Here is a 26,741-nt window from a genome sequence, read left to right as displayed (position 1 = left end):
TGTGGTGTGATGGTAGTGTAGTTATTCTTAAGGATTAAAATTGATTTAATATCAATATGTTTGCATAACTAGATGACTATAGAGCAAAGGAATAATTTGATTGTACGAATTCAATCAAGTTTAAATAATACTCCATGTAACCAAATATGAGTATAAATACAGGCAAATTGAGATAATAAGACTGACTATTCATGGTTATGTTTGAACAAATTTCATATGATTATGAGCATGCCACGCAACACACAATTGAATCCTCTTTCTTTTGTAAAATTACAACTATAAATTGAAGGAAAAGACAATAGAGCTAGCGTGGAAGGTGTAGGTGCACAAATTTGAGTGGTTGTGAATTTTAGCGCCACAAGTAGATTTGCAATTTAATCTTGGTTGTCATTTTCGATGTACTAACAGCTCAACTTTAGCAATGTAATTACGATTTGGACCTAGTATTTTAAACTCCTTTATTTGAAGTTTGGACTCTCATCTCAAATACTCTCAAGTATATACTCTATATTTTAGATAATCTCAGCTCCTACTTTGCATAAGGTAACGAGAAAATATTCTCTAGTCTATACATACTATGGTGGCAATATGAGGTGGTGTGTCCCACCAATACTTCTTTGATTCCTGGAGAAAAAATTTCCTAGTCTAGACATACTAAGATGGAAAGATGATTTGGTGTGTCATACCTATAGCATATTGACAAATGAAAACGTACATTGCTCAACTTCCAGCTGGAAATTACACCTTCACAAATGTTAACAACATAGATTTTTATATGGAACTTATTATTATTCCATATTTGATATTACGCATAGCCATATATACTATATATACGCATTAAACATTAGGAGTATTACCTAAATCTCCCATTATCTTTTAATCAACTGAAAAAGTTATTCCAGCAATTATAAACTATGAAGCTCTTTCATTAGATACATAATATTATAGTATATTCAGTATAATATATATTTAAATATATATAATATATATAGGTACAGGGTCCTGTAAGGTTGAGATTATTTAACTTAATTGCGAAATGAGATGCAATATCAGCCACTAATCCACAAGATTAACGAAATGTCAACAACTATCATATTATGTCAACACGAGGGTATAATTGTCATTTCATTAATAATGTAGCGGAAAAAAATAAAATTATATTTGAAATCATTTTCTAAAACTCTCGTTGCAAAATCTGCTGATCTTCATACAATTCATACAATTCTGCATTTGATTTTGCAAATCTTCAAAATTCAAACGTAGAGCTTCAAACACAATTTATCTAAAAATTAACTCACATTTTGCATATGGAAACTTCCCAAATATAAGATTTAAACTAATATTTAATATTCTAATAAAACATATTCCATCTTGTTGTGTTTTAGTCTTTTTCTAATAAATCTTAAAAATAGTATCTAATCTTACATCAATTTTATAATTATGTCAATAAATCAAATTAGATGATTATTAACATTTTAATAAAATCATAATCAAATCTCTCAATCGATATTAATATCACATTTTTCCCTTTTTTTTCTCTTCAACTTTTCTTATCATATTCATTACTATTTATATAATTTGAATTAATAATTCATAAAAATTTAATTAAATCATATCTCAATTTCACCGGATATTAATTGTACGGAGAAGGCTCAAACTCATTTATGAGTTTTTTATTTGAAAGACGGAATTGGGATATAATTCAATTAATTGAATTATTAATTTCCATTAAAAATAATATAAATATTAAATATTAAGACAAGAAAAAGTGAGGAGAAAAAAATAATGGACAAATGTGATACTAATATCAAGACATAATTAAGATTTTAATGAAATATTGTATATTAAATTTGTAAAACATTAAAAATCATCTAATTTGATTTAAGGACTTAATTATAAAATATTGTGAGTTTGAATATCATTTTATAATTGATTAAATATTAAAATATTAGTATTAGAAAAAAAACTGTAACAAGACAAGATGGAACATGTTAATGGTAGTAGTTTAAATCTAATTTGGAAAGTTTCCATATATAAATTGTGAGTCAATTTTGAGTTCCACATGTCAAAGAAATATTGGTAGGGCATACCACCTCATATTAGCAACATGATATGCCTAGATTAGTGAATATTTTCTTGAAGGTAACAAGGTAGTAAGGTAGGAGTAAAAATTCCATGGTCCATCTATACTAAGTTGACATTATGAATTGGTGTACCTCACCAATAATTCATTGACAAATGGACGCCCACATATCAATTCAATAAATCTAATTGCACAAATAGACTTATTTATGGAAAGTGGCATTATATTACTACTATTAAATTGGAAAATATCATCATAAAATAGGCGTGCAATGTAATTACAATATATATATATGTTTATTGACCTATTAATGTAAGTACTTAATATTTTAAACATAAAAAGTAATCATATTACATTATTTTTCATGCCAAGAAAAAAAATTCATATTACAACTCTTTGATAGTAGTACTATTTTGATGTAACTAAACTTTTGAGTAATCATCAAGTTGTTTTATTTAAAATAACTCCCTCCGTCCCAATTTTATAGTCACATTTTACCATTAAAGTCCGTCCCACATTTATAGTCACATTTAGAAATTTTCATATTTGGACATAAAATTTTACCCCATTATTCACTAAAATTACACCCAAATGTCATTATCAACACAAAAATAAACCAAAACAAAAATAAAAAACCAAAAAGTCAATAAGGGATTCACCTTCAACCAACTCACTTCATTTATTACACACTCCAGCATCTCACTCCATTTATTGCATACTCCACCATCTCACTTCATTAATTACACACTCCACCAATTCCTTAAAACCCGTGCCATAACTACATGTGACTATAAATTTGGGACGGAGGGAGTAATATTTTTCAGTTTGATTTTTTATTTTCTTATTTTAAAAATTTCATGAAAGTTTTTACATGATAATAAGAAAATATTGAAAATTATAATTGATTTCTTAATATACTAACAAATGATAAGTTATCGTCATAATTTTTATTTGTGTAAAGTTTTTGTTTATATATAAATATAAAATAAGAAAAAAAAAAGTCTTATTCATAAAATCTCAAAATAGTACTATTAAGGAGTTTTAATATAATTTTTTTTTCTTGGCATGAAAAGTATTGTAATACCGTATAATTAAACTTTTATGTGTAAAATATTAAGTACTACATTAAAAGGTCAATATGCATATATATTACACGTCTATTATAATATTTTGTGATGATAATTTCCATATTTAATAGTATGAATATAATCTCACTTTCCATAAATAATAAATGTTTATTTTGTGTAATTATTTGTATTGAATTGGTGTTTAATGATGTGGCATATGGACCTTTTTTTATTTCTATTTGTCGATGAGTTATTAGTGAAGTACACCAAGTTACTATATCAACTTGATATGGATGTACCATGCAATTTTTACTCGTAAGGTAGGTCTAAATATGAAATTGTATCAAGTGATGAGCTTGGATCATAGAGTTTTAAATTATGGCTAAAATTTAATTTCAAAAGTGACACAGATTGGGTATTAAATTGCAAATTATAAAGAACATGGCAAATCCCACTTACAATCAATAACGACAAATTAAATCAAACTCTAACTATGAAATCATTGTTGTAGATGCGTTTTTTTTTCAAAGAGATACCTTTGGCAATGGCGGATCCAGGATCCGAAAATAGAGGGGGCGGAATATATAGTATTAGCTTGACTTAGTGCAAACATGGCTATTTTTTCGTTGTTCGGGGAGACGGCGGTGGCAAATGGAGGGGGCGGACATGGTAATTTTACGTCCCGATAAAGGGAAAATAGTCGCACAGAGGGGGCGACCGCCCCCTCCTGCCCCCCAGATCCGCCCGCAACTGACCTTTGGTCTTATATTTGGCCAAGACTATTGGTCTTTTATCGACCTCTCTCAAGCATATTTTCTTTTCTACTATTTGTAAGTCTCACACCATCTCTTACCACAAAGGCACGAACTTAAAAGATTGATTTAAAATATCATAAACGTTTTATGATTTCCCACATATAATAAGTTTTTGTTTAAAATATTGTATTTGGGTTGGATTAGAAAATAATACATAAAATTTTAAATATATTAAACCAATTTTAATATTTATATGAGAAATCAGAATTAGGCTCAAGTTTGTGATATTAGCAGCCAACATCACTTTAATATATTAGGTTTGAATTGGATTGGGTGGTATAAGTGGAATGTAATTCATTAATGTACTCCTCTCATTTCGACTACCATTGCTCCCAATTATACACGAAAAAAATTAGTACTATAAATATGTGTGCATGTTCAACCCAGAAAATAAAATAGTACAATATTCAATCTTTATTATTACTTCCTCTGTCTTGCTTAAGATGACACGTTTTCCTTTTTAGTTTGTCCCAACTAAGATGAACATTTCCTTTTTTGGTAACTTTCTCTCTCCAATTAATACACTCAACCACTTTCTCTTACTCCTATTAAAATATCCATCTTTCTTTATCTCTCTACTTTAATACTTACACTCACCTTCTCTCTCTCTAATTAAACACTTTAACCAATAACTCCTAAAATCTCGTGTCGGCTAAGTAATGTGTCATCTTAACCGGGACGGAGGGAATACTATGTAAATTAATGACGAGGGTGTAATACACGAGCCTCACGTGTTTCTAGATTAGTGCATGCCTGCAACTTGGAACCTTCGAATCCAATGAATGTTAGATCCATAAATTATGAATAAAATTTGGGTCCTGAGTCCTGACTATGTTTACGTGTTTTGTTTGAGTGCCTTTTTAGTTAGTTAATTATCATATCCAAAGCCGAAGGGTATATAAAACATTTAAAAAATTATATGCATGGTTGACCTTTTCTTTTAGAACTTATTGTTGGGCCGGAAGTGTTTTAACATTAGTCCTCACCCAATTTATTAAGTCATTCTGCACATATTTTATTGGACCTAGTGTGTCTAACTATGGCTCATTATATTACTTTCATGACCTATATAGCCTATAGGATAGTTAAAATCATCATTTTTGTCATGCCAAAGTTGGTGGTTCAAATGTATACATGAAATAACATGGAGTACTATAATATTCACTTGGTATATTTTATCCAAGTAGCATAGCTAAATTTCTAATGTAAGCATGGTTTAGAATTTGGCAAAAACTTGTGTGCATCCAAATGCACGGTGCATCCATCCTAATTAGTACTAGAATTTATCAATGTTGGATTAAAATTATTAATCCATAGTTCAAGTTTAAAAGTTAATATCCAATTAGAATTTATAAAGTATAATTGGAAGTAATTTAGTACATCATGGATCCAAATGTGTACCAACATGTGTATCTGAAATATCATGGTGCAGATGAATCAATTGGAATATAAATAGGAGAAAATTAAATGAATAAAAGCAAGCCCTTTTAACTAGATTAGGTGAGGGTGAGAATGGGGAAATGATAAACGGCACAGCTTGGCAGATGGTAAGCTCAAAATCAAAAGGCAAATACAAGTTTAAAGATGAAAATTAATTGATATTTGTCGATAGTGGCAAGGATATAAACACCAAACAGATGCAGCAGAACAAACAAAATAGAAATAAACTAACTATAAACAAACAAATAAATAAATAATTGTAGTAGCCCGGATTAGGTTTAATTGGCACTCAATTGACGGGCCCAATCATTTTAAAATTTTGCTGTCACTCCACCTTCTCTCTTCAATTGCCAAGGCCCACTCTCTTATCTCTCTCATTTTCAAATTATAGAACAGGTATAATTTTGAATATAATATAGTGAACTGCATAAACGACATCTAGATAATTACATTTACACATTTGCAGTACCTGGTAAATATTAGCATCAAAATCACAAAGAAAATGTCTGATGGAGTGTTTAACATCATTTCAGGTACCTTCTGAATGATATATTACGGATTATATAGTACAAGATATAATCAATGCATAATTTTGCATCTGAATTCAAAAGACGCTAAAAATATCCTTAAAAAAAAAGGTAGAAACACCTCAAAATATAATAATTACCCCTATATTCAGGAATTATATAGTAATGATATTAGAATTTACCTAAAGATCGAAGAGATTAAGAGCATCCACAATGGATGCACGATCGCGCGCCCGATCGGCCGAGATCGGGCTCGGGCGTGGTCGGGCATCCATTGCAGGCCTCGGTCACGCCCGAGCGCGACCGAGAGTTCGATCGCGACCGATCGTCCGCCCGATCGATCGGGCGTGAGATCGGGCGCCCATTGCAGAGGCGCGCCCGAGCCCGAGCCCGATTTTTTCGTTTTTTTTTTTTTTTAATTATTTAACCCTAATTTAAACCACTATAAATACTCCATTTTCTTCACTTTTCACACACCAAACCTTTCACTTTCTCTTCTATATTCTCTCAATATCCACACTTTCAACAATGGATTCGAGTCAATACCCAAGCCCGAATAATGTCGACGACGATATGCCGATGTTTGGAGGAGGCGGCGGCGGCGGCGGCGCCCGGTGGCCCGGCCACGAAGACTACCGGGTTGAGACGCCCGGATCTGTAGGATCCACTTTCGTCTCCGACTCTGTTATCGGGTTGAGGATATGGAGCCTAGTTGTGGGCAACCTCCTGCCCCTGTGCGGCCGCCGCCGAAGAAAGGGAGGAAGAAGATGGCGCGGAAAGAAAAGGCGCCATCGGTCCCAGTCCCACTCCCACACGACGAGCCGAACGAGGAGTACGCAACAGGGCGTACTGACTACGAGTTGGATGAGTACCTGAAGGTGGCTCAGTGTTGGGTCGATGTATCGGAGGATTCGATAGCCTCCAACAACCAGACTTCGGCCAGGATGTGAGATCGCATTGAGGAACGCTACAACGAGGTGAAACCGAAGTGCGCATTCAATCGAACCAAGGTTCAGCTGCGCAAGTGTTGGGATCGGATCAAGGTCCACATCAACAACTTCTGCTATATCTACAACAGGAACAGGGACGGAAGGACTAGCGGTGAGAGCATGGAGGATGTCCTCAACAAGTCGTTGTCTGAATACCAACGACAGTTCGGGCAGTTCAAGCTGTACAATGTTTGGTTGATCTTGAAGGACAAAGGGAAGTTCAACGGGAGGATACCGGTTGGATCCTCGGCTCCGAAGCGGACGAAGAACACCGCCGCTGGCGATTACACGAGCAGCGGCCCATCTCCTGTGGATCTGAACGCTGAGCTGGAAGGGAGTTCCGGCACGCCTACGTCTACTTTTAGACTTCCCATTGGTACCAAGGCTGCCAAAGCCCAGGCCAAAGGGAAGGCGAAGGCGGGCGCGTCTGGATCAGCGGCCTCCCGCAGGCTGCGCCTCCTCCATCTGTTCAGCTCATGGACGGGCGATCGAGGAGTTCGGAGGTTACCGCGAGGTGGTTGAGTATAGGTTTATACTTGACGCCCAAAACAGCCTTCGTCAAGAAACCGATCCGGAAGCCCGACAGAGGACTAAGAATATGATCAAGAATTTGGCGCAGAGGTTGAATTTAGATGACTAGTTTGGTTTTTTCTTTTTTTAGTATTTTAGTTTTAATGTAGTTTTTTTTTTTTTTTTATCTAAGTATGATGTAGTTCCACTTTTCTATTAAGTAATGTAGTTTTTTTTTTTTTTTTTTTTTTTTTTTTTTTTTTTTTTTTTTTTAGCATTTGTGGTGTTTACAATAATATATTTTGGTATTTTATAGTAATTAAAAACAAAATTAAAAAATAATGATTTAAAATTGAAATGAAAAGTGGATAAGAGATAGGGCATGCACTAGGACTCCACCATTGCAGAAAGATAGGGCATGCTGACGTGGCAACCACTAGAGCTCTCACTAGGGCTTCCACTAGGGCATCCATTGTGGATGCTCTAACATTCAATTGTTATAAAACAATGATCATTTGTTTGACAGGAAAGTAAAGTTGGTAGGATGTGAAAATGAATCATTGGATTATGATTCCTAACAACTTTACTTTCCCGTGTTTAAAAAAATTATCAAGATTTTTAAATTTTGTAGTATATTATTTAAGTATTAAACTAAAAATATATAGTAAATAACTTTTCATTAATAAAATAATTAATAATAGTAATATAATCAATATCTTTAAGTTATAATAAGATTTTTAATAAATTATTAATTAAAAATATAATGATAATAACTCATTGTTATATTTTTTTATCATAAGCCTAATTTAAATAATTAGATTAAGATTTTTTTAACATGTTAGTATAATTTATAATATCATAATAACATAATATAATAATAACATACTATTAGTATTATAATTAGTTATTTAATGGTATCATAATTGAATATAATTTATAATTTTAAATTTATTTTATTTATTAATTATAAATAAATACTCAAATAATTATTTAATATTATATGATTTATTATTTAAATAATATTATAATTGTGTTAGTAAATTAGTAGTTATAAGTAGTAGTAGTAGTAGTAATAATAATAATAATAATAATAATAATAATAATAATAATAATAATAATAATAATAATAATTATTATTATTATTATTATTATTATTATTATTATTATAATTATAATTAAGCATGATTTATAAATTTAAATTACATTAAAAATAAATAAATAATAGGAGTACTAATAAAAGTTGTATAAAAAATACTCTCTCCGTCCCACATTAGGTGTCCTGTTGACTTTTCTGCACTCAGTTTATAAAAATTATTATAAATAGTTAAAATAAAAAAATAGTAAAACAAGAAAAAGAATAATGTAGAAATCAAATATTTAAATATGTAAAAGTCTAAAAGTTTGAAAAAGAAAAAAAAATTACTATGATTCTCAAATTATGGAAATTAAATTACATTCCCTTATAGGATAATGACAACAAACATGGTCTGTATTTATAGTTCCCTCTAAATATTTCGACATATGCGCGGCGATTGTCTAGTACATGCACAATAACTCGACCTAGAATACTAGTACAATAGTACTCCCTCCATTCGTTATTAGGAGTCTCGGTTACTTTTGCGCACTCGTTTTGTAAAAATATTAATAAATAATTGAAGTGGAGAAATGGTAAAGTAAGAGAGGGAATAATATTAAGAAAAAAGTCTTATTTAAGTTATTCCCTCTCTTACTTTACCATTTCTCCACTTTAACTATTTATCATTATTTTGTTAAAACGAGTGTCCAAAATTGACTGGAACTCTTAATGGCGGATAGAGAAATACTACTTTATTCAATATTAAGTCAAACTTTGCCTTGGAAAGTATTAGTATTAAAAATAGAGGTTTATTGACGTTATCCATATTTAATTAATGTTAATTTCCTTTTTTTATTTTTCTTTTTATGAAAAGATGAATGATTGTCAAAAAGATAGTGGACGAAAAGTGATAATAATTGAAAGTAGTCGACAAACTTTAGTCATAGATTTTTGTTTTTGAGTAGCGAACTAAAAATGAAGCAAAAACTTATTAATTCACATAATTTATAACAAATGGCAATGTTAATTGAATATTGTGATGGTATTTTGTCCAAAAAAAAAATTATGATGATATTTTGTGTTACAGTGTGTCGTAATCTTGTCCGAAAAGTATTTACCATCTTCCACATAATATGTTGTCATGGCATATTGGAGTATATGATACTAGCACTTAGTAAACAAAAAGAAAATCATTTGCTATAGTCTTGTAGTACAATATCATTTTCAGAGTGTAGACAAAAATACTCGAAATACTCTTGATATAAACTAAGAAATGCTTGCACATTAGGAATGTTGTTTGAATATGATAGGACTGAACCAAATCTTAGTAGTATTTGTGAATCACCTATAAAGTTATATTCAATACAATACAATGATTGCGCTTGTCGCATGGAATTCTATCATTTGTGCTTGTGCACTAGCCATTTTAAAAAATCAAATTTGGAAATTAACTTTGCTAATTTTTTTTTTCTCTTTAAAAACATGGTGCTATAAAAATAAGAGAGAAGAAAAGAGTGGGCATATACCTTAACTAATTTTTAGCCTCTCTATAGAAAGGTTGTCGTATCCGAAGTCCTTCACATTTTTATTTCCACATTAATTCAAGAAATTGTCTCTCTATGTTAATATAGGCATGATTTTTAGGAATAATATTTTATCGGAGCAATTGTCATGGGTAGGTGAACCGTGAACACCTTAATACTTATAGTTCGGCCAATAAATTAATGTACATAAATGATGCTTTTAATAAAAAGGTTCATTATATCCATTATTAAATATAATGAATATTATAAATATCCATCAATCAATAAATAAATAAATGAATACTAGTACTAAACTTGTCAAATTCATGATGAAGTCCACAAATTTTTAGGGTATCAATCACGTGAAATTATGCCATGAGAAAAAAAAAAGTGTAAACAAGGAGTACTAAAATTTAAAGTAGACAACAATATTTAATAATGTTGAGAGCGCATGTATAAATTCGAAATTTGAAAATATTATAACGTCCCTCCAAACCTAAATATGCGAAATACAAAAAAGTCAATTATTGAATTTTGGGGTAATGATCAAATAAATTATTTATAGATAGACTCCAACAAATAACTAAAAACCAAACCCTGAAATGTGTAAATCGTCATCCAAACAGTGGCGCGTGCTGTGTAGGAAACATTGTGGGCCCCATCCACTAACAGTTTACGATTTGTGACAATTATTTTATTTTGTAAGTAAATTTAAATTTCAAACTCATTTTATTCTTACAGGACCAAACTTCAACGGTCAGGCAATCCTTAAATCTAATCAAATTTCAGATAATTACAAGTCGGTTTCTCGGTCTTGAACAAATTGGAAGCATCTTCATTAGACTTCGCTTTCACGGAAACAACAGATTGTGAGTGTGTTTTATGCGGGAAGCTTGTCGGTTGCAGACTGCCTTTTCGACTTTGATTTGGTGGTTTCATGACTTCTGAGTTTTTTAGAGCAATGCAATCTCGGTTTTTGTGAGTGAGACGAGGAAAAATGCTGTCTTTATCGACAGCGCGGAGCTCATTGGAGGAAATGCTGGACTCTCTCCGCCGAGAAGAAGAGACCCAGACGCCCAGGGACTTGCCGCCGCCGCTGCCTCCCAGGCCAAAGCCGACGTCTCGTGCTCGCCTTCCGTCGGCCAAGAGGCCGTTGCCTACGAGTAAAGAAGAAATGGAAGTGGAAGATGGGGAGAAATGCAATGGACACGTGGCACCGGGATCTGTCTCGGATGATGCCAAAGGGCGTCCCATCAATAAGGTAGACGATTTTGATCCAATTTGTTTCTGGTTGCTGATATTCTTTAATGCAAAAGGAAATTGAAGACTTTGGGTTTTATATGATGCAACAAATAAGCAGATGTTTTGATTATATTCTTAGACTTATTTTTTTTTACAATTGTGTTGGCATGCTTGAATTTCATCTTGATGCTTGCTGGTGACTACTTTCATGGCATAATTTGGTAAGATTTGGCATTTTTATCTTGCCCAAATGCTCAGCATTTTTCAGTTTACAACTAGAATTTTCCTCTCAGCTACTCATTGTTAGTGGTGATGTATGATTTTAGAAGCTTCGTGTTTGGTGTCGGCGACATGATGACCGCTGGGAATCCGGTCAGATAAAATCAAACCTGGGGGAGAAAGCTTTGGTTCTGCTAACGGACGGAAGTGTTAGTTCATTTGCTCTTTCATCTCTTCACTGCTTTTGTTGAATTTTTCACTCATTGCTTTATCACTATAGGCTGTGACAGTTCCCACACAAGACCTTCTACCAGCCAATCCGCTAATACTTGACGAAGTTGATGATCTTGCACAACTAAGTTATTTGAACGAGCCTTCTGTTCTCCACAATCTTCAGTGTAGATATTCACAAGATAATATATATGTAATTCTCTATTTGAAATCCTTTTCGTTTTATTTGTTTATAAAGATTGCCTCGAACCTAAACAATTTTCTTGTCTTTGCTTTACGTAGAGTAAGGCAGGCCCTGTATTACTATCGGTCAATCCGTTTAAAAATGTCCAGCTATATGGGGATGATATAGTTACTGCTTACAGAAAGAAGCTTTTGGACAGTCCTCATGTTTATGCTATTGCTGATGCAGCATACAATGCAATGATAGCAGGTGCTATATAAAACCTTAAATACTCGAGAAAAATACTTGCCTTGTTAACATTGGTTTGGCAAGTTGCTAATGTTCACTTTCCGTTTTGCTAACTTTTTTATATTTGCAGATGAAGTAAATCAGTCTATAGTTATCAGGTTAGCTGCAGTTTTTGTAACGATCTTCTTCCTTTGCTTGCTCCATGCTGTAGCTTTGTTTCTAATAGTTTTTGTTTGATTAACTTTATAGTGGAGAAAGTGGCTCTGGAAAGACTGAGACGGCTAAGATTGCAATGCAGTATTTGGCAGCTCTTGGTGGAGGTGGTGCTGGAATAGAATCTAAAGTCGTGCAAACAAGCTGTATACTGGAGGCTTTTGGTAATGCCAAAACAGCCAGGAACAACAACTCCAGCCGATTTGTGAGTTCTCTCTGAATTTCTTTCTTACTAGTACTTGAAAGGGTTCATGTGCTAGTGTTTTGCAATCAATGTAGGAAAACCTTGTTTGGTAACATCCCATATCCGTGCAGGGAAAATTAATTGAAATAAACTTCAATGCTGCTGGGACAATATGTGGTGCTAAAATACAGACCTGTAAGCATGCTTTTAATGATCGAGTTGAACGTTGAAAAGATATTATTTTTGTCTATTCTTAGTCATATTTTTCTGATGTGGCTTTGCTATTTTGCGCATGCCCAATGTCAAATTCTTCGATTCTGAACAGTCCTCCTTGAAAAGGTCAGTATGCTTATCAAATCATTGAGTTTGTTCCCTAGTCTGCATATTTACAATGGACTGGAATTGACATTATTCCATGTTGGTTGGACCAGTCAAGAGTTGTTCAGTTGTCCGAAGGAGAGCGGTCCTATCACATTTTTTATCAGCTCTGCTCTGGTGTGCCTTCTGGTCTCCGAGGTTCGTACTCAGATTTTCCCCAAACTTCAGTTTTAGACCTTTGTCTGTTACTTTTTCTCCTATGAGAAAAGTACAAATATTTTTGGACTTGGTGATGCACAACTCATTGCACTTTTTCCTGAATAAAAAATTCATTTATTGCCTAGAACACATTTATAAGTTTTCTGGAAATATTATGACCGGAAGCCATGGTTATTTTTTCAGGTAGGCTGAGGTTAAGAAGTGCTTCTGAATACAAATATCTCAATCAGAGTGACTGTTTGCAGATTCCCAACATTGATGATGCACAGAAGTTTCATCATCTTATGGTAAATGACTGGTCTTGCTTGCATATGTGCTGTATATTGATTAGCTACTCCCATTTGTTTTTTGTCTAACATTGTTGCCTTAGAACTTTCTAATCTATTCAGTATATTCCTTATCTGAGCATAATTTATTAATTCCGGCATATGTTTTCTCTCCTTAGGGAGCCTTAGATTCTATCAGAATATGTAAAGAAGACCAGGAACATGCCTTCGAGATGATTGCTGCAGTTTTGTGGCTTGGAAACATATCATTTCTTGTAACTGACAATCAAAAGCACATTGAGGTTGTTTCTGATGAAGGTATCTGCATGTTCTAATTCATTTTCCTAATCCTCTTTTATTAGTCATCATCTTTTCAAAACTTCGGTTTTTGTTATATATTTTCCAATATATGTAGGGAGTAAAAAGCTAGGGGTGCACCTAGATGCAAAAGACATTCTACAACATCAAGATAAGGTTTATGATTATCTTTTGACTTAACAATCTGAATTAATTTCCCTATCTACAGCTGTTACAAATGCTGCTGCCTTGATGGGCTGTAGTGAGCAAGACTTGATACTTACAATGTCAACCCGGAGAGTACGAGCTGGAAAGGATGAGGTCACCAAATCTTTGACACTTGAACAGGTTCATAATTTTGAAGATCAATAGTTACTTGCATAATTTACATGATGATTTGATTGCAAAACCATCACTCTTATGATATGTTGATTTTCCCTCATATTTAGGCAATTGACACAAGAGATGCATTAGCAATGTTTATTTATGTGAGCTTGTTCGACTGGCTTGTGGAGCAGATGAACTTGTCACTTTCCACGGGGAAAGATAATATGGGGCGTTCAATAAGCATTCTTGATATGTATGGATTTGAGTCACTTAAGGTATGCAATGGTTGATATTTTCCTCAACATATATTATGGTGCAATATGTACCACTTTAAATAATGTGTTTTTACTAACCCACTTTAAGTAATCTTACTTGGAGTCTTTGATTGCTTTTTTGCACCAGAAGAATAGCTTTGAACAGTTTTGCATCAATTATGCTGACGAGCGGCTCCAGCACCATTTCAATCAACATCTCTTCAAACTTGAGCAAGAAGTAAGCATCATACATAAAAGTACTTCATACATTTATTTTCTTCTGTCTTTACTTCACAAAATAGAGCCTGCAAGGATTACAATTTGTGAATTTATAAGTGAATTCTTCTGCCTTAATTATCTGAGTGATAAATCAACTTATTGCTGACTGTTTTGATTGCAATTTTGTTAATGGTGCTGGTGAAACATATTTACACTTACAGGAGTATGAGTTAGATGGAATTGACTGGAAAAGGGTAGATTTTGAAGACAACCAAGATTGTGTGGATCTTTTTGAGAAGGTACTCAGCGTTCTTATTGTTGTACAGGTTTTCCTTTTCAATGCAACATTTTGATTGGCGTAGTTCTGTTTATTGTTGCTTGAACAGACACCTATTGGATTCATATCTATATTGGATGAATTATCAAATCTTCCCAAAGCTACCGATTTAACATTTGCCGCTAAACTTAAGCATCACTTCAGTACTAACCGTTGGTTTAAAGGAGAAAGAGGTGGAACATTCAGCATTCGGCATCATGCCGGGGAGGTTAGTTTACTTGTCATTGTACTTTTGAGGAATGTCTGTACACAGCCAATAATTTAGCTAGAGCAAGTGAACCTCAAGTAGATTTAGACTTTGACTGTTGTTGTTCTGCGGTAGTACCTGTCCATCATCGATCTTACTATGTTAGTAATCAATTACTAGTAGATTTGGAACTACAAATAGTGTTCATGTATGATAGAAACTATCAATTTTTACCATTTGATTCTGACTTTTTGTATCGTTTCGGAACATTTATTGATCCGTACATGCTAGTTGTGCTAGTTATGTACAATTGTTTGAGACCATAGTGTGGGTGTCTTTGTGACTTGTGATAGATAATCCTTGTCATAGTGATGGAAAACTCTTGCTGATCTGTTACACATGCCACTTGATTCTGAATATAGAAATTGTTAACATTTATGTTAAATAAAGTTTATTCTTGCTTAATTATATTGATGTGAGCTTTGTACCATAGGTTCTTTACGAGACGGGAAAATTCTTGGAAAAGAATCGGGATCCTATACATTCTGAAATTATTGAGCTACTCTCATCCTGCACTGGACGACTTCCTCAATTTTTTGCTGCTCTACTTAAGCAATCCAAGAACCTGAGCAGTGCATCGACACAGTCAGGGATGTCAGTGTGTAAGAAGCAAAGTGTTGCCACTAAATTCAAGGTGATAAGGCTTGTTCTTTCTTTCAGTCTTCTAGCAATCTCATCATAATCCTGACACATTATGAAAAAAGGAAATAAAATAGGAGAAATTGATGGTATTCTATCAAAGCATGATGTTTTGCCTTTTATTAAAACAGTGGTTTTCAGTTTAATATGATCTCTTATATTTGTACTAATTAGAAACATGTACTTCTCACCATATATGCTCTGCTAAATTTATTGTTACTTTTGCACTGTACTGCAGGGGCAGCTGTTCAAATTAATACAACATCTAGACAGCACAAAACAACATTTTATTCGTTGCATAAGACCAAATAACAAGCAGATTCCTGGTGCATTTGAAAAAGACATTGCCCTGGAGCAGCTTCGTAGCTGTGGGATTCGGCAAGTTGTCAGGATTTCAAAGTCTGGATATCCGGTGCGGATTAGTCATCAAGAGTTTATACGAAGGTGAAGCATCGAATCTTAATTTCCATTCACTCTGTGATTACTGTGTAGTGTTTTGAAGACATGCTGGTGTGAATTTCAGGTATGTGTCCCTACTCGGGGAACCTAAGGATTGTCAAGATCCGTTGAGTTTGTCAATTGCCATTCTGCAGAAGTTTGGGATCGTGCCAGAGATGTACCAAGTTGGTTATACAAAGTTATACTTTCGAAAAAGTCAGGTGATTTTGTCTGTGCTTTTAGTATCTGTTGCACTTCATTGGCTGTTTGTCTTCAGTATTACATCGACAACGCAGCATTTCTGTGCATTGCTTCCGGAACCTGATCATCATTTTGTATTAAATTTCCTGATATTCTGCTGTGGTGGTGGAACAACAGATTGATGTCTTGGAAGATGTTAGAAAACAAGTTATCCAAGGTACTCTTGAGGTGCAGAAGTGTTTCAGTGGGCACCACGCTTGCCAGGATTTCCGTAAACTCAAGGAAGAAGTAGTGACATTGCAATCATGTAAGGCCAGCACCTACTGCTAGTTCCATTTATTGAATCATCATCTCACTTGTACCCTTGGTGATGATCAAATGTATGCAGATATTCGCGGTGAAATTGCTAGAAAGGAGTATGGTGCGTTACTCGGGTCCCAAAAGCAGGTTATCCGTGGGGGATCAGAGGAGCAGTTTATGGCAATTGCACGAATACAGTCTGGTAAACTTCTGTTTTAGGAATAGCTGATGCGTTACAATCTGGTGCCCTCCTAATACAGTTAATTGGCTTGTGCAGTAATTCGTGGATGGTTGGCCCGTAAACAATTTAATCACCTCCGGAACTCTAAACAGTCATATGTTGAAGAGCTACGGAAGCGTGTGTTGGTGGCAGAAGCGACAGTTGGACAGAAGGAAACAGAAAATATGGCTTTAAGAGAGCAGGTGGTGCAATATGAAGCGCGATGGTCCGAATATGAATCCAAGATGAAATCCATGGAGGAGATGTGGCAAAAGCAAATAACATCTCTACAAGTGAGTTTGTTTAGCAAGTTATTTACACGTAGATTGGTTGACATAATATTCGTTTCGTTCAAACGGAAAAACTATTAGTCCAATGAAGCAACGGGAAATGAAGGTTGAATTTAGTATTCAGGGCCTGTTTATTTTGGGGCCATATTAAGTATATAAATGAGTTTTTGAATGATTCCCCTTTTATATCAATCAATAGAAATTGATAAGCCTGCACTATTTCTTGGCAGATGAGCTTGGCTGCAGCCAAGAAGAGTCTTATTGCTGAAAATGCTACAAAGCCAGCAAGAAGGCTCGATGAAGCGCAGTCGCCTCAATTTTATGAATCCGAGGACACATCTAGAACTCACACGCCGGGTGGTAGCTCCCCAGTCAGACGCGCCAACAATGGCGTCGATGAGTTGCCTTCTCGAGACACGAACGCAAGCCTGAACCCTGTGAGCCATCTCACCCAAGAGTTCGAGGAGAGAAGCCGTGCATTCAATGATGCAGTTGTGGAGGTCAAGTCAGACCAGTCGCCTATACACGCGATAGAGGAATTCCGGAGGCTGAGAGACAGGTTCGAAGCGTGGAAGAAGGACTACAAGGCGAGGTTGAAGGAAGCAAAGGCGAAAGTGTACAAGCTGGGGAGAATCGAAGCAGAGAAACACAGAATGAAATGGTGGGGGAGGAAAAGTAAGAGATGAAGCACCCATGCATCTGTATATATCCAATTTTGTTGATGCATTGTAAGTCTAAATCTCTCTCTCTTCTATTCTTGTATAGTATTAGCAATTTAATTAATGTTTACTTTCTCCTTATGTTGAAATAATGGAATAGAACTAAACATTAATGCACTCAAATACATATTAATGTACAACACATTATATCTATACATTATATGCTTGATTATGATCCTGGGACAAATTTGGTGGCGTAGACCCAAGCATTGTTAGCAACAGGGTTGTCGAGATGATCCAGAAGGTTCTCGAGAGGTCCTTTTCCTGTGACGATAGCTTGCACGAAGAATCCGAACATGGAGAACATGGCTAGCCTTCCGTTCTTGATCTCCTTGACCTTCAGCTCGGCAAAGGTGACTGGGTCGTCGGCCAGGCCGAGCGGGTCGAAGTACTGGCCACCGGGGTAGAGGTCGTTGCCCTCTCCAACCCCGTCAAGGCCGTTGATTCTGAATCCCTCCACGAGTCCCATGAGTACAACCTGGAACCCAAGAATTGCCAGAATGCTCTGAGCATGGACCAGATTCGGGTTGCCTAAATAGTCTAGCCCGCCCTCGGAGAAGATTTGTGCACCGGCCTTGAACCACACTGGCTCCTTGAACTTCACACTCACCCATCTTTGAAGAACCTCCGGTGTGATGCATCCTAGAGCTCCAAGCATGGCCCATCTTCCATGAATAACCTATAGCATGGGTTTCTCAAGATTAACTTTGGAAACGATACAGGTTTTAATTCTAAATTAGTAAAGTAAGAGAGAAGAATAGAAAAAGTAGTGGAATTAGTGTTACTGCATTGAGGAGCCCATTTTCTAAAATGGAAAGTTACTATTTTTAGAAAATGGACCAAAAAAGGGAAGAATTTCTGTTTTTAGGAAACAAAGAAGTAAGTAAAGATAGTGTGATGGGTAAAGACTACCTCAAGCGCCCTGTTCTTGACGAAGGCCTCGGGATCGGCAGACAAACCGGCAGTGTCCCATCCGTAGTCACCGGGGAATTCTCCGTTGAGGTAGGAAGGAGTCTGAGCTGAGAAGGGTCCCAAGTACTTGACACGGTCCGGTCCGTACCACAAGTCATTACCCTGTTGGACACAATCATATCATCATTAGCAACAAAGCAAATGCATAAGTTTATTATAATAACATTGTTGTGATTATTACCATGGTGTATTTGGCATTGCCCATTGAGACAGCATCTCTAAGAGGATTGGCATTTTTGGTTTGGCCCAAGAATGGGGTTGCTTTCACAAGGGTAGTGGAGCTAGCCATTGATGCCATTTATTTGAGATTATTTTTGTCTGTGCTTGGAGCTGAAGTTGGAGGTTGCTTTTATGTAAAGAGAGAGAGTGTGTGGAGAGATGAGTGGTGAAGATTGTATGTGAAAAAATGTGGCTGGTGGGAGTTCAAGTGGAAAACCCAGCCAATCGCATGCCCATTAAGGATTTCATGTATCTTGGCATCATATCCTCTCTATCCGAAATTTATTTATTGAAATAGGAGTTTGTTTATTCATTGCCATCTCGCATAATAATTCCTAATTCATAAATGTGGCAAACTTTTGAGCATCTGCAACGGTCGAGGAGAAAAAAATACATGTCTTGTCCCGCCGAGACAGGATGCGGGGAAGACGGCGAGACGCGTTTCAAGTGTCTTCACTCAAATATGATTACCGATTTTTTCTTTTTGTATGTTTCATTTATTTTATCGTCTAATTTATTCCAAAATCATTCATATATACCTTATTCATCACATAATTTTTTACATCAAAAAAATTCTCACACTCAATTTTCTCTTTAATTTCCATTCTCAATTCAAGTGTGATTGACGCTGAGTAAATAGCTCGGTTGATTGTTTTAGCGGAGCAACATAGTAAAGGGTATTACGAGAAGTTGAGAACCTTACTGCTCCTCCTCTTGCATAAAGAAGTCGCCGCTACATCCATCGTGGACAGAAAGAAGCCGCCCAAATTAGGCTCATTCGAGATTATTTTTTCGAGCAACCACAATGGGGAGATGAATACTTTCGAGTATATTTCAGCATGTGCCGAGAATGATTTTTGCTCATCGTAAATACGTTGGCGGCCAGTAACGAGAATTTAATATATTAAGATACCATAGAGTGGACAAATTTCTCGGTGGAAGATTGAAAATGGTCAACCTTGGTTGCTCGTGCTCTTGTCGTGGAATCCTTGATTTTCTTTAGTTTTTCTCTCTAAAGTTTAGTGTCTCTAAATCTCTAATAATGATCTTGGGAGTCTTTTTATAATTGAGAGATTGAGTGAATTTTAGCTTGAATTTGCATTTTTTTTTTGGGCATAAAATCTCACCCATTTAGTGGTCAATTGAGTTTGCAGTGTCAAACCCATTGGTCCTTTGGCTTTGCTCTGTAGGATACGACATGCCTAGCGAATCGCTTACTTGGTTTTGGACATATTCTTGATTTCTCATAGTTTGCTGAGTTGGCAGAGCCAAATCCAATGATCCACTAGTTCAGTTCTGGTCGATCGGTGATTCGGTGCCATTTGAGACTTTGAGTGGTTCAATAAGTTCGTGTGATGAACCCAGTGGTCCGCTTGCTTCGTTCAATGCTATTTTAGTCGCTTTTTTTTTAAACTTTAATCTTTGTCCTTTTTTTTTCTTTTTCCTTGAGCAACCAAAACACCTGCAAAATGAGTCTATTATCTTTAAAAAAAAAATTAATTCATATTGCAATTGCTTTCACGAATGATTTTATGTGACTCTTATTATGGACATATCGAAATGATTAAATGTGACCCTTATTATGGGACGAATGGAGTATGTTAAAAGATGAGGCTGAATTTGAGTAAAACTGCATTGTAACTTTTGGGGTTAGAATCTAAAAAAACTAACATGACAGTTGAAAAATGAGTTTGTAGCTAAATTCTGAGACCAACTGCTTTAATGTTAGGAATTTTGTTCAAAAATAGCATCTATTGATAAAATAAATACTCTCTTCGTTCATGAAAAAATATCTCATTTTGCTATTTTTGGATGCTCTCGATTTAAAGTCTCATTTTTTTTTAATTTTTATTTTAGGTAAATGGATACCGTCATTCCATTAACTTATTACATTTATATTTTATTATAAAATTAATATATAAAAATAGAATTTATATTTAATTAACTTATTTTTATTTTTTTTAATAAAGTTAAATAATTTTTTAAAACTCGTGTTGAGTGAGAATGATATTATAAATGATGGATGAAAGGTGTACTGGTAAACGAACAGATGTTTTAAATAAAAGTATAAAAGTTCTGGGTAGTATGGTGAAGGTGGTGAGATTTATATGATTAATAGCATATGGTTAAGATTCCACTGTCACACCACCCACCTTCCCTTTTCAAACTATTAACGTGTCACCCACTTCCACCATCAACTAATCGTGATACACTAATTTTTCTAAATAAATTAAAACAAAATTGATCACAATCGACCATACCAGGTCCAGCACATCAACAGAATTTATCCATAATTACTTTGATGATCAATCCGAATAAATTTCACCTAAGAATCGAATATTTCCACAATCCATATTAAATGCAAATATTTCATTCGTAACATATTTTTTCAATAATTACTATCACCCTCACTAAATTAATACAATATGCATTAATAAAAATAAAAATATTATCAAAATTTAACGACATTTGAAATTATAGCAATGTTTATAGCTAACAAAAGTAATTAAATTTAAATACGGCTAGCCGTAATCCCCACATTTGTCTCGCCACCTCTCTATTTCTCGTTCATCTCCACCTCCATATTCCTACGACTCTTTCCCTTCCCTTCAGTTTCCCCCAAAACCCAAAACACCAATCCCTAAAAAAAAAAAAAAAAAAAAAATTGGTTTCGATCGGGGACGACATTATACACAATGGCGCCCCGTCTCCTGAGCTGTTTCCGGCGCCGATCCGATCACGATCGCGACAGCGAGAAGGCGGCGACGGTGGACGTGGCGGCGGAGGAGCAGCGCAGAGGCGGTGCGGTGCTGGTGGAGCTTTTCTCGTCGCAGGGGTGCGCGAGCTCGCCGGAGGCGGAGCTGCTGTTCTCGCGGCTGGGGCGGGGCGACTTCGCGGTGGAGGCGCCGCTGATTCTGCTGGCGTATCACGTCGACATTTGGGATTATATGGGGTGGAAGGATCCCTTCGGATCGAGCCAATGGACCGTGCGCCAAAAGGCCTACGTGGAGTCCCTTCACCTCGACACGATGTTCACCCCCCAAATCGTTGTTCAGGGTCACGCGCAGTGTATCGCCAATGATGAGGAGGCTATGCTCTCCTGCATCGCCTCTGCCCCAAGATTCCCTGCTCCAACCTTCCAGGTTTGAAATTCAATTCAATCGCAGTCAATTCTACCTCTCAAGAATCCCATTGTTATTGTCAACCTTGCTCTATTGATATGAATTACTCTATTAATTATGATTAAGATCAAATAGTATCAAGCATCAAACTACACTCTTCCACTTCAATTTAGGTATTCCGTCCATTTCACTAATTTTGGATTGACATTTGATCACTAATCTTCATTATCAGAAGGTGTTTCATTAATTGTATATTAGAGGATATTAATTGTGCCCTAAATCTAGAAATTTGTCATTTTAATATTCCCTCGTCTCTCACTAATTGACACGTTTAATTTGGCACATATTTTAAGAAATATATTGGAAAGCGAGTGGAAAAAGTTAGTGAGATGTGAATCTTACTTATATTGCTACTTCGTCCCAAAATATGAGTGACATGGTGTGGGCACATATTTTAAGAAATGTAAATAAAATTGAGTTGAAGTTAATATGAGTGACATGGTGTGGGCATATATTTTAAGAAATGTAAATAAAATAGAGTTGAATATAAGTTAGTGGCCTATGAGTCCCACTTATTTATATTAGTTGTATAATAAAATGTGAGTGAAATAAGTTGGTAGAGTGTGAAACCTACTTACCATTTTTGTTAAAATTGAAATGTGACTCTTATTGTGGGACAGACCGAAATAGTAAAATGTGAATCTTATTATGGGACGAAAGTAGTACATTTATAAAAATGTGAGTGAATTGAATTAGTCATGGAATGTAGGGTTCTTACCAAAAGTAGTACGGTACTTAAAAAGTAAGGTGTCAATTAATCGGGGATAGATGAAAAAGTAAATTGGTGTCAATTAATGGAGGACGGAGGGTTTATGTATTTGAATATGGTTTAGTGTTAAGTCATGGTGATGATGCAATGAATTAACAACTTCAGGCGAGTTTCGAGAAGCCAACACTGGAGACATTGCAAGTGACACTAACAGGGGCTCTGCGATCAAAGGTGGATCATGAAGGTGTGAATGTCATGGTTGCTCTCTACGAGTCCGGCATGGTCACCGACTGCTACGAGGGCGTCAACAAGGGCCGCGTCCTCGCCAACGACTACATCGTCCGACGCCTCGACAAGCTCTGCTCCGTCAAAGACATATCCGCCAGGAAAACTCTCGCGGGGACCCTCAATTTTTCTCTTTGGGAAGGCTTCAATGCTGCCAAATGTGGGCTTGCCCTATTCGTCGAAGCCCCGTCTCATCGCATTCTTGGCTCGCAGAGATTTAAGTTGCCGGAGAAGCTTTGAGATTTACCTTTTTTTTTTGGATTATTGCGAGATTGTCGATTCTAAATGATGAAATGAAATGCACGCACAGATATGTGTAATGTATGTTCTTGGATTGAGAGTTGGTATTGTATTTTGCAAAGACAATATCTATCTATGCCAAGCTTTGTGGGGTGCTGTTTGTCTAGGGTTTTGCATGGATGGTGGTTAGATTGCTTTCATACTATTAGTTTCTAACTCTATTTTTATCTTATTTTTCCTAAATACAGGAACAAGTTTAAAGATATGTATTTCCATCTTTTGGGAGTGGTTATTCTAACTATTCCTTATTTGGTTAATTTCTATACAAAATGATTGCAAAATTTCCAAAGTATTGCTTCATAAGAAAGAGGTTTTTTATAATGTCGTTTGGGAGTGGGAGAGGAAAGAAGAAGACATACATTACACATTATACGCTACAACATTTATTTTTCAAGAAGATTTAGGATTAATGTAAGGCTTTATGTTTATATAACAATTCGTGCTTATTGCGTAAGAATGGAAATTTTAATTTCTGCCAACACTAGAAGATATTTACATGAAACAAACACAGGGACCAAACCTATTACATACATTTTATCTCACATACAATTACATAGCCATTATTTTACTTTTACCCTACGCATTGAGAACTTCCTCAGTCGTGCACAACTTCCACCGGACAGAAAAATCGATCAGACATCAAATGAAAATTAGCAAAAATCACATCGAGTCTACTGCTTCAACTTGCTGCCTAGCAAGATATTTCTCCCTTCGTTCTTTCTGAGAGAGATAGATGAGCAGAAGAGTTAGAAGGGATTCTACAGCCTTGTGATACATGGAACTTTTTTTTCATGGTGATATGGCAACATAAGTATACAATAACAACTCACCCATTCGTCTATAACAAGACCTTCGCCTATCACTTTTGGACCTGCATCTGCTGGGGGCTTTTTGCGGGTCTCTGTTGCAGCATCAGCCTCAGCCAATTGGCGCTTTAGCTTATCAAGTGCCTATATCATGCATAATGTCATGGTCTTAAACAACGGAAAGATAACAAGGCTTTCATTTATTAATGCTTACAGGATTGGGGCGCTCTGGATCTAGGAAAACCACCTGCATCACACGCTCAACTATCACTTCATCCCTTTGCTCTTCAAACTGCACAAAAATCTCAAATTGCAAGTTAAAAAGATCTAGGATTTGCCAATGCTACAGATTAAACTGAACTTATGCAAATAAATTGAGAAAACTAGCCAAATATGAGACGAGGGGGTTTCTAATGCACTAGACAGTTAGTGATACTCCTAAGTGCAATATTATAACCCTACTAGATAAAAGAATACATTTGCATTTTATGGTCTCTCATCTGTTAAACCTAAGTGCTTAGCTAAATTAACCTTCCAGACAAACTGCACCACCTCTGATTGAAAGATTTGGATTTATGGTTCAATGTATGTATATGGTTGTTTGCATGAATTCGTGTTGTAATGAAATCTCTAATCATGTAAGTTGTAACTTGTAACACCCAATTCCACTTTGAGTTTTTTAATCACCATGGACCATGATGTAAACTGGAGTCCTTTGAAGTTTGAACTCCATCCCTTAAAATTAAATCTTCACAATGAAACACAATATTAGTACTACATCACAAAATGTAATGATACCCATAGTACTACATCACAAAATGTAATGATACCCATAGTACTACATCACAAAATGTAATGATACTATAAGACTTACCAGTTCAGGCACATAATCTATTCCTTGTTTCACCTTAAGACTCATGATTTTGAACTTAACTTTGCGCTTCTGATTCTTTTCATTGTTTTCAGGAAGCTCCATAAACTTGAATACTGCCACGGAAAATTTATCTTAGATACAAGTATCAAGTTGCACAAGGAAACCATAAGAAAGCTTTTCTGCTCTTTCAATTCCAATTGAAATTGATATTGTCCACCTATATAGCAATGAAGGACCACAAAAGTTACCAGTAGCTATTAGGCCTTCTCCAGGAGCAAGGATGCCTCCAGGCGGTCGCATATAACAACTTTTCGGTGCAGTAGTTTGAAACTAATGGAGAAAAAAGAGTTTGTCAAGCCACTTTTACATCATTAGATCACACACAGATATTGCATATCATTGACATTCAGAGGCCAACACGAACACGATGAGTATGCGATGCCAACGAACAATAAAGTAAATACGAGTATTGAAGGTTCGATAATCTTATTTCAGACGAAATGAACTAAATAACTAAGCAATATGCAAGCCGTATCTCATCCAACAATAGCACAATCGACACTAAATTTTACGGAATTTCAAGTAAAATTGGAATGATCAAAACCAGGCCAAAATTACCTTGAAAGCAACGTGAGACTTGCTGGAATTCTTAATCCGAACAGCGCTCCTCCCCTGCTTCCCCGGTTCGTCTTCAGCATTCAAATTAGTTCAATTAGAGTTAAACAGAGAGAGAATAACGGAAACCGCGAATCAATCAATCAAATCAAAACAAAATTCTCATTCAAAATCAAACTTGAGAAGTGAAACAGAGTCAACCGCAACTCACAGGGGAAGTAAAGTTTGCTGGAAGGATCGAGGCGGAGCCTCCGCCGCCCAGGGATGAGCGATCTGGCGACAGAGGAGACCGTAGAGGAGGAGCGGGCGTTGGCCGAGGCGACGCCGTTTTGGTGACTATTATGATGATTCTGCGACTGAGGTTGAAGATTCTGAGTGGAAGATGGAGAAGGAGGAGACGCCGATGAGCGCCAGAGAGGGCAAATCAGCCACTTGTTGTGGCGACGGTCAGCTATCGCCATTCGCGACAAAAACCACCGCAATTCGCCAACGGATTACGTTTCGAGTTCCGATTTTGGGGTGTGGAATATTAGTTGACTCAATTGCAGAGTTGTGTTTGTTTGTAGAAAAGTCAATACAATGAGAGCATTTATATATTATACGCGTCTCAATATTGTTTCAATTTAATTTCTATAATCAAGCCAATTATGCTAAAAGTCGTTTAATCATTCGCAACATTTTAAGAAGTCTTAAGATTATATAAATGTTGATAAAGATTCAACTAACTCTCTTTTCTAAATATACCTATTTTTCTGAAATTATAATATAACAATAATCTATCGTATGAGACCATTATCAGCTTATCACCATGTGGGATCTTAACTTTGATATTTAAATTTTAAGCGATGTCTAATTGTGATGCATTTATTATGGAGTATTAATTTTTAACTAAGAATAAAACTTTTGGGCAGTGGTTATGAGATTTGTCACTTTGGCATTAAATAGTGTGCACAAAATA

The 26,741-nt window shown here is 35.6% G+C and overlaps 4 protein-coding genes and 1 long non-coding RNA gene across 7 annotated transcripts; 3 read left to right on the top strand and 2 right to left on the bottom strand.

Annotated features, from left to right (window-relative positions):
• Positions 1 to 10,817: 10,817 nt before the first annotated feature.
• Positions 10,818 to 17,974, top strand: LOC125196970 (myosin-2-like). 3 transcript variants are annotated; one of them, XM_048095644.1, is made up of 23 exons: positions 10,818 to 11,290; positions 11,601 to 11,699; positions 11,771 to 11,914; positions 12,004 to 12,154; positions 12,264 to 12,291; positions 12,383 to 12,551; positions 12,662 to 12,725; positions 12,856 to 12,869; positions 12,962 to 13,046; positions 13,251 to 13,354; positions 13,513 to 13,651; positions 13,860 to 13,978; positions 14,080 to 14,232; positions 14,360 to 14,449; positions 14,652 to 14,729; positions 14,817 to 14,975; positions 15,448 to 15,648; positions 15,892 to 16,097; positions 16,177 to 16,312; positions 16,470 to 16,599; positions 16,681 to 16,794; positions 16,870 to 17,105; positions 17,333 to 17,974. In XM_048095644.1, exons 1-23 carry the CDS (start codon positions 11,027 to 11,029, stop codon positions 17,786 to 17,788), a joined length of 3,339 nt encoding a protein of 1,112 aa, XP_047951601.1. In that variant the 5' UTR covers positions 10,818 to 11,026; the 3' UTR covers positions 17,789 to 17,974. The 3 variants fall into 3 exon arrangements, with proteins under 3 accessions (XP_047951601.1, XP_047951602.1, XP_047951600.1); XM_048095645.1 differs by having other exon boundaries at positions 11,598 to 11,699; positions 14,363 to 14,449; XM_048095643.1 differs by having other exon boundaries at positions 11,598 to 11,699.
• Positions 17,919 to 19,129, bottom strand: LOC125196972 (chlorophyll a-b binding protein 13, chloroplastic-like). Its single transcript, XM_048095648.1, has 3 exons — positions 18,975 to 19,129; positions 18,734 to 18,895; positions 17,919 to 18,500 (listed from the first exon to the last, which is right to left on the bottom strand). The coding sequence occupies exons 1-3, from the start codon at positions 19,089 to 19,091 to the stop codon at positions 17,991 to 17,993; spliced, it is 789 nt and encodes a 262-aa protein (XP_047951605.1). The 5' UTR covers positions 19,092 to 19,129; the 3' UTR covers positions 17,919 to 17,990.
• A 49-nt stretch (positions 19,130 to 19,178) lies between these two features.
• On the top strand, positions 19,179 to 20,259 carry LOC125196973. The gene is made up of 2 exons (XR_007171967.1): positions 19,179 to 19,498; positions 19,671 to 20,259. It is a non-coding gene; the product is annotated as an uncharacterized LOC125196973 (long non-coding RNA).
• A 1,268-nt stretch (positions 20,260 to 21,527) lies between these two features.
• Positions 21,528 to 23,594, top strand: LOC125194357. Its single transcript, XM_048092532.1, has 2 exons — positions 21,528 to 22,155; positions 23,069 to 23,594. The coding sequence occupies exons 1-2, from the start codon at positions 21,709 to 21,711 to the stop codon at positions 23,426 to 23,428; spliced, it is 807 nt and encodes a 268-aa protein (XP_047948489.1). The 5' UTR covers positions 21,528 to 21,708; the 3' UTR covers positions 23,429 to 23,594.
• A 337-nt stretch (positions 23,595 to 23,931) lies between these two features.
• Positions 23,932 to 26,357, bottom strand: LOC125194358 (vesicle-associated protein 4-1-like). Its single transcript, XM_048092533.1, has 7 exons — positions 25,995 to 26,357; positions 25,787 to 25,857; positions 25,417 to 25,498; positions 25,169 to 25,281; positions 24,509 to 24,586; positions 24,319 to 24,438; positions 23,932 to 24,208 (listed from the first exon to the last, which is right to left on the bottom strand). The coding sequence occupies exons 1-7, from the start codon at positions 26,242 to 26,244 to the stop codon at positions 24,149 to 24,151; spliced, it is 774 nt and encodes a 257-aa protein (XP_047948490.1). The 5' UTR covers positions 26,245 to 26,357; the 3' UTR covers positions 23,932 to 24,148.
• Between the last annotated feature and the right edge of the window lie 384 nt (positions 26,358 to 26,741).

This window comes from Salvia hispanica, chromosome 6 (assembly GCF_023119035.1).
Source record: "Salvia hispanica cultivar TCC Black 2014 chromosome 6, UniMelb_Shisp_WGS_1.0, whole genome shotgun sequence".
Taxonomy (NCBI): Eukaryota; Viridiplantae; Streptophyta; class Magnoliopsida; order Lamiales; family Lamiaceae; genus Salvia; species Salvia hispanica.
Note: the sequence above shows the minus strand (reverse complement) of the source record. Positions and strands in the feature narration are given on the sequence as shown.

Excerpts from the sequence above, each read along its gene's own strand:
- LOC125196970 (XM_048095643.1), top strand. The coding sequence starts at position 11,027 with ATGCTGTCTTTATCGACAGCGCGGAGCTCATTGGAGGAAATGCTGGAC. Across the intron at positions 14,233-14,359 it reads ATGGATTTGAGTCACTTAAG|AAGAATAGCTTTGAACAGTT; the intron begins GTATGCAATGGT and ends TTTTTGCACCAG. Across the intron at positions 14,730-14,816 it reads GTGTGGATCTTTTTGAGAAG|ACACCTATTGGATTCATATC; the intron begins GTACTCAGCGTT and ends TTGCTTGAACAG.
- LOC125194358 (XM_048092533.1), bottom strand. The coding sequence starts at position 26,244 with ATGGCGATAGCTGACCGTCGCCACAACAAGTGGCTGATTTGCCCTCTC. Across the intron at positions 25,858-25,994 it reads CAGCAAACTTTACTTCCCCT|ACGAACCGGGGAAGCAGGGG; the intron begins GTGAGTTGCGGT and ends TGAATGCTGAAG. Across the intron at positions 24,439-24,508 it reads ATCCAGAGCGCCCCAATCCT|GCACTTGATAAGCTAAAGCG; the intron begins GTAAGCATTAAT and ends TGCATGATATAG.
- LOC125194357 (XM_048092532.1), top strand. The coding sequence starts at position 21,709 with ATGGCGCCCCGTCTCCTGAGCTGTTTCCGGCGCCGATCCGATCACGAT. Across the intron at positions 22,156-23,068 it reads TCCCTGCTCCAACCTTCCAG|GCGAGTTTCGAGAAGCCAAC; the intron begins GTTTGAAATTCA and ends TAACAACTTCAG.
- LOC125196972 (XM_048095648.1), bottom strand. The coding sequence starts at position 19,091 with ATGGCATCAATGGCTAGCTCCACTACCCTTGTGAAAGCAACCCCATTC. Across the intron at positions 18,896-18,974 it reads GCAATGCCAAATACACCATG|GGTAATGACTTGTGGTACGG; the intron begins GTAATAATCACA and ends TGTGTCCAACAG. Across the intron at positions 18,501-18,733 it reads TCAAGAACAGGGCGCTTGAG|GTTATTCATGGAAGATGGGC; the intron begins GTAGTCTTTACC and ends CCCATGCTATAG.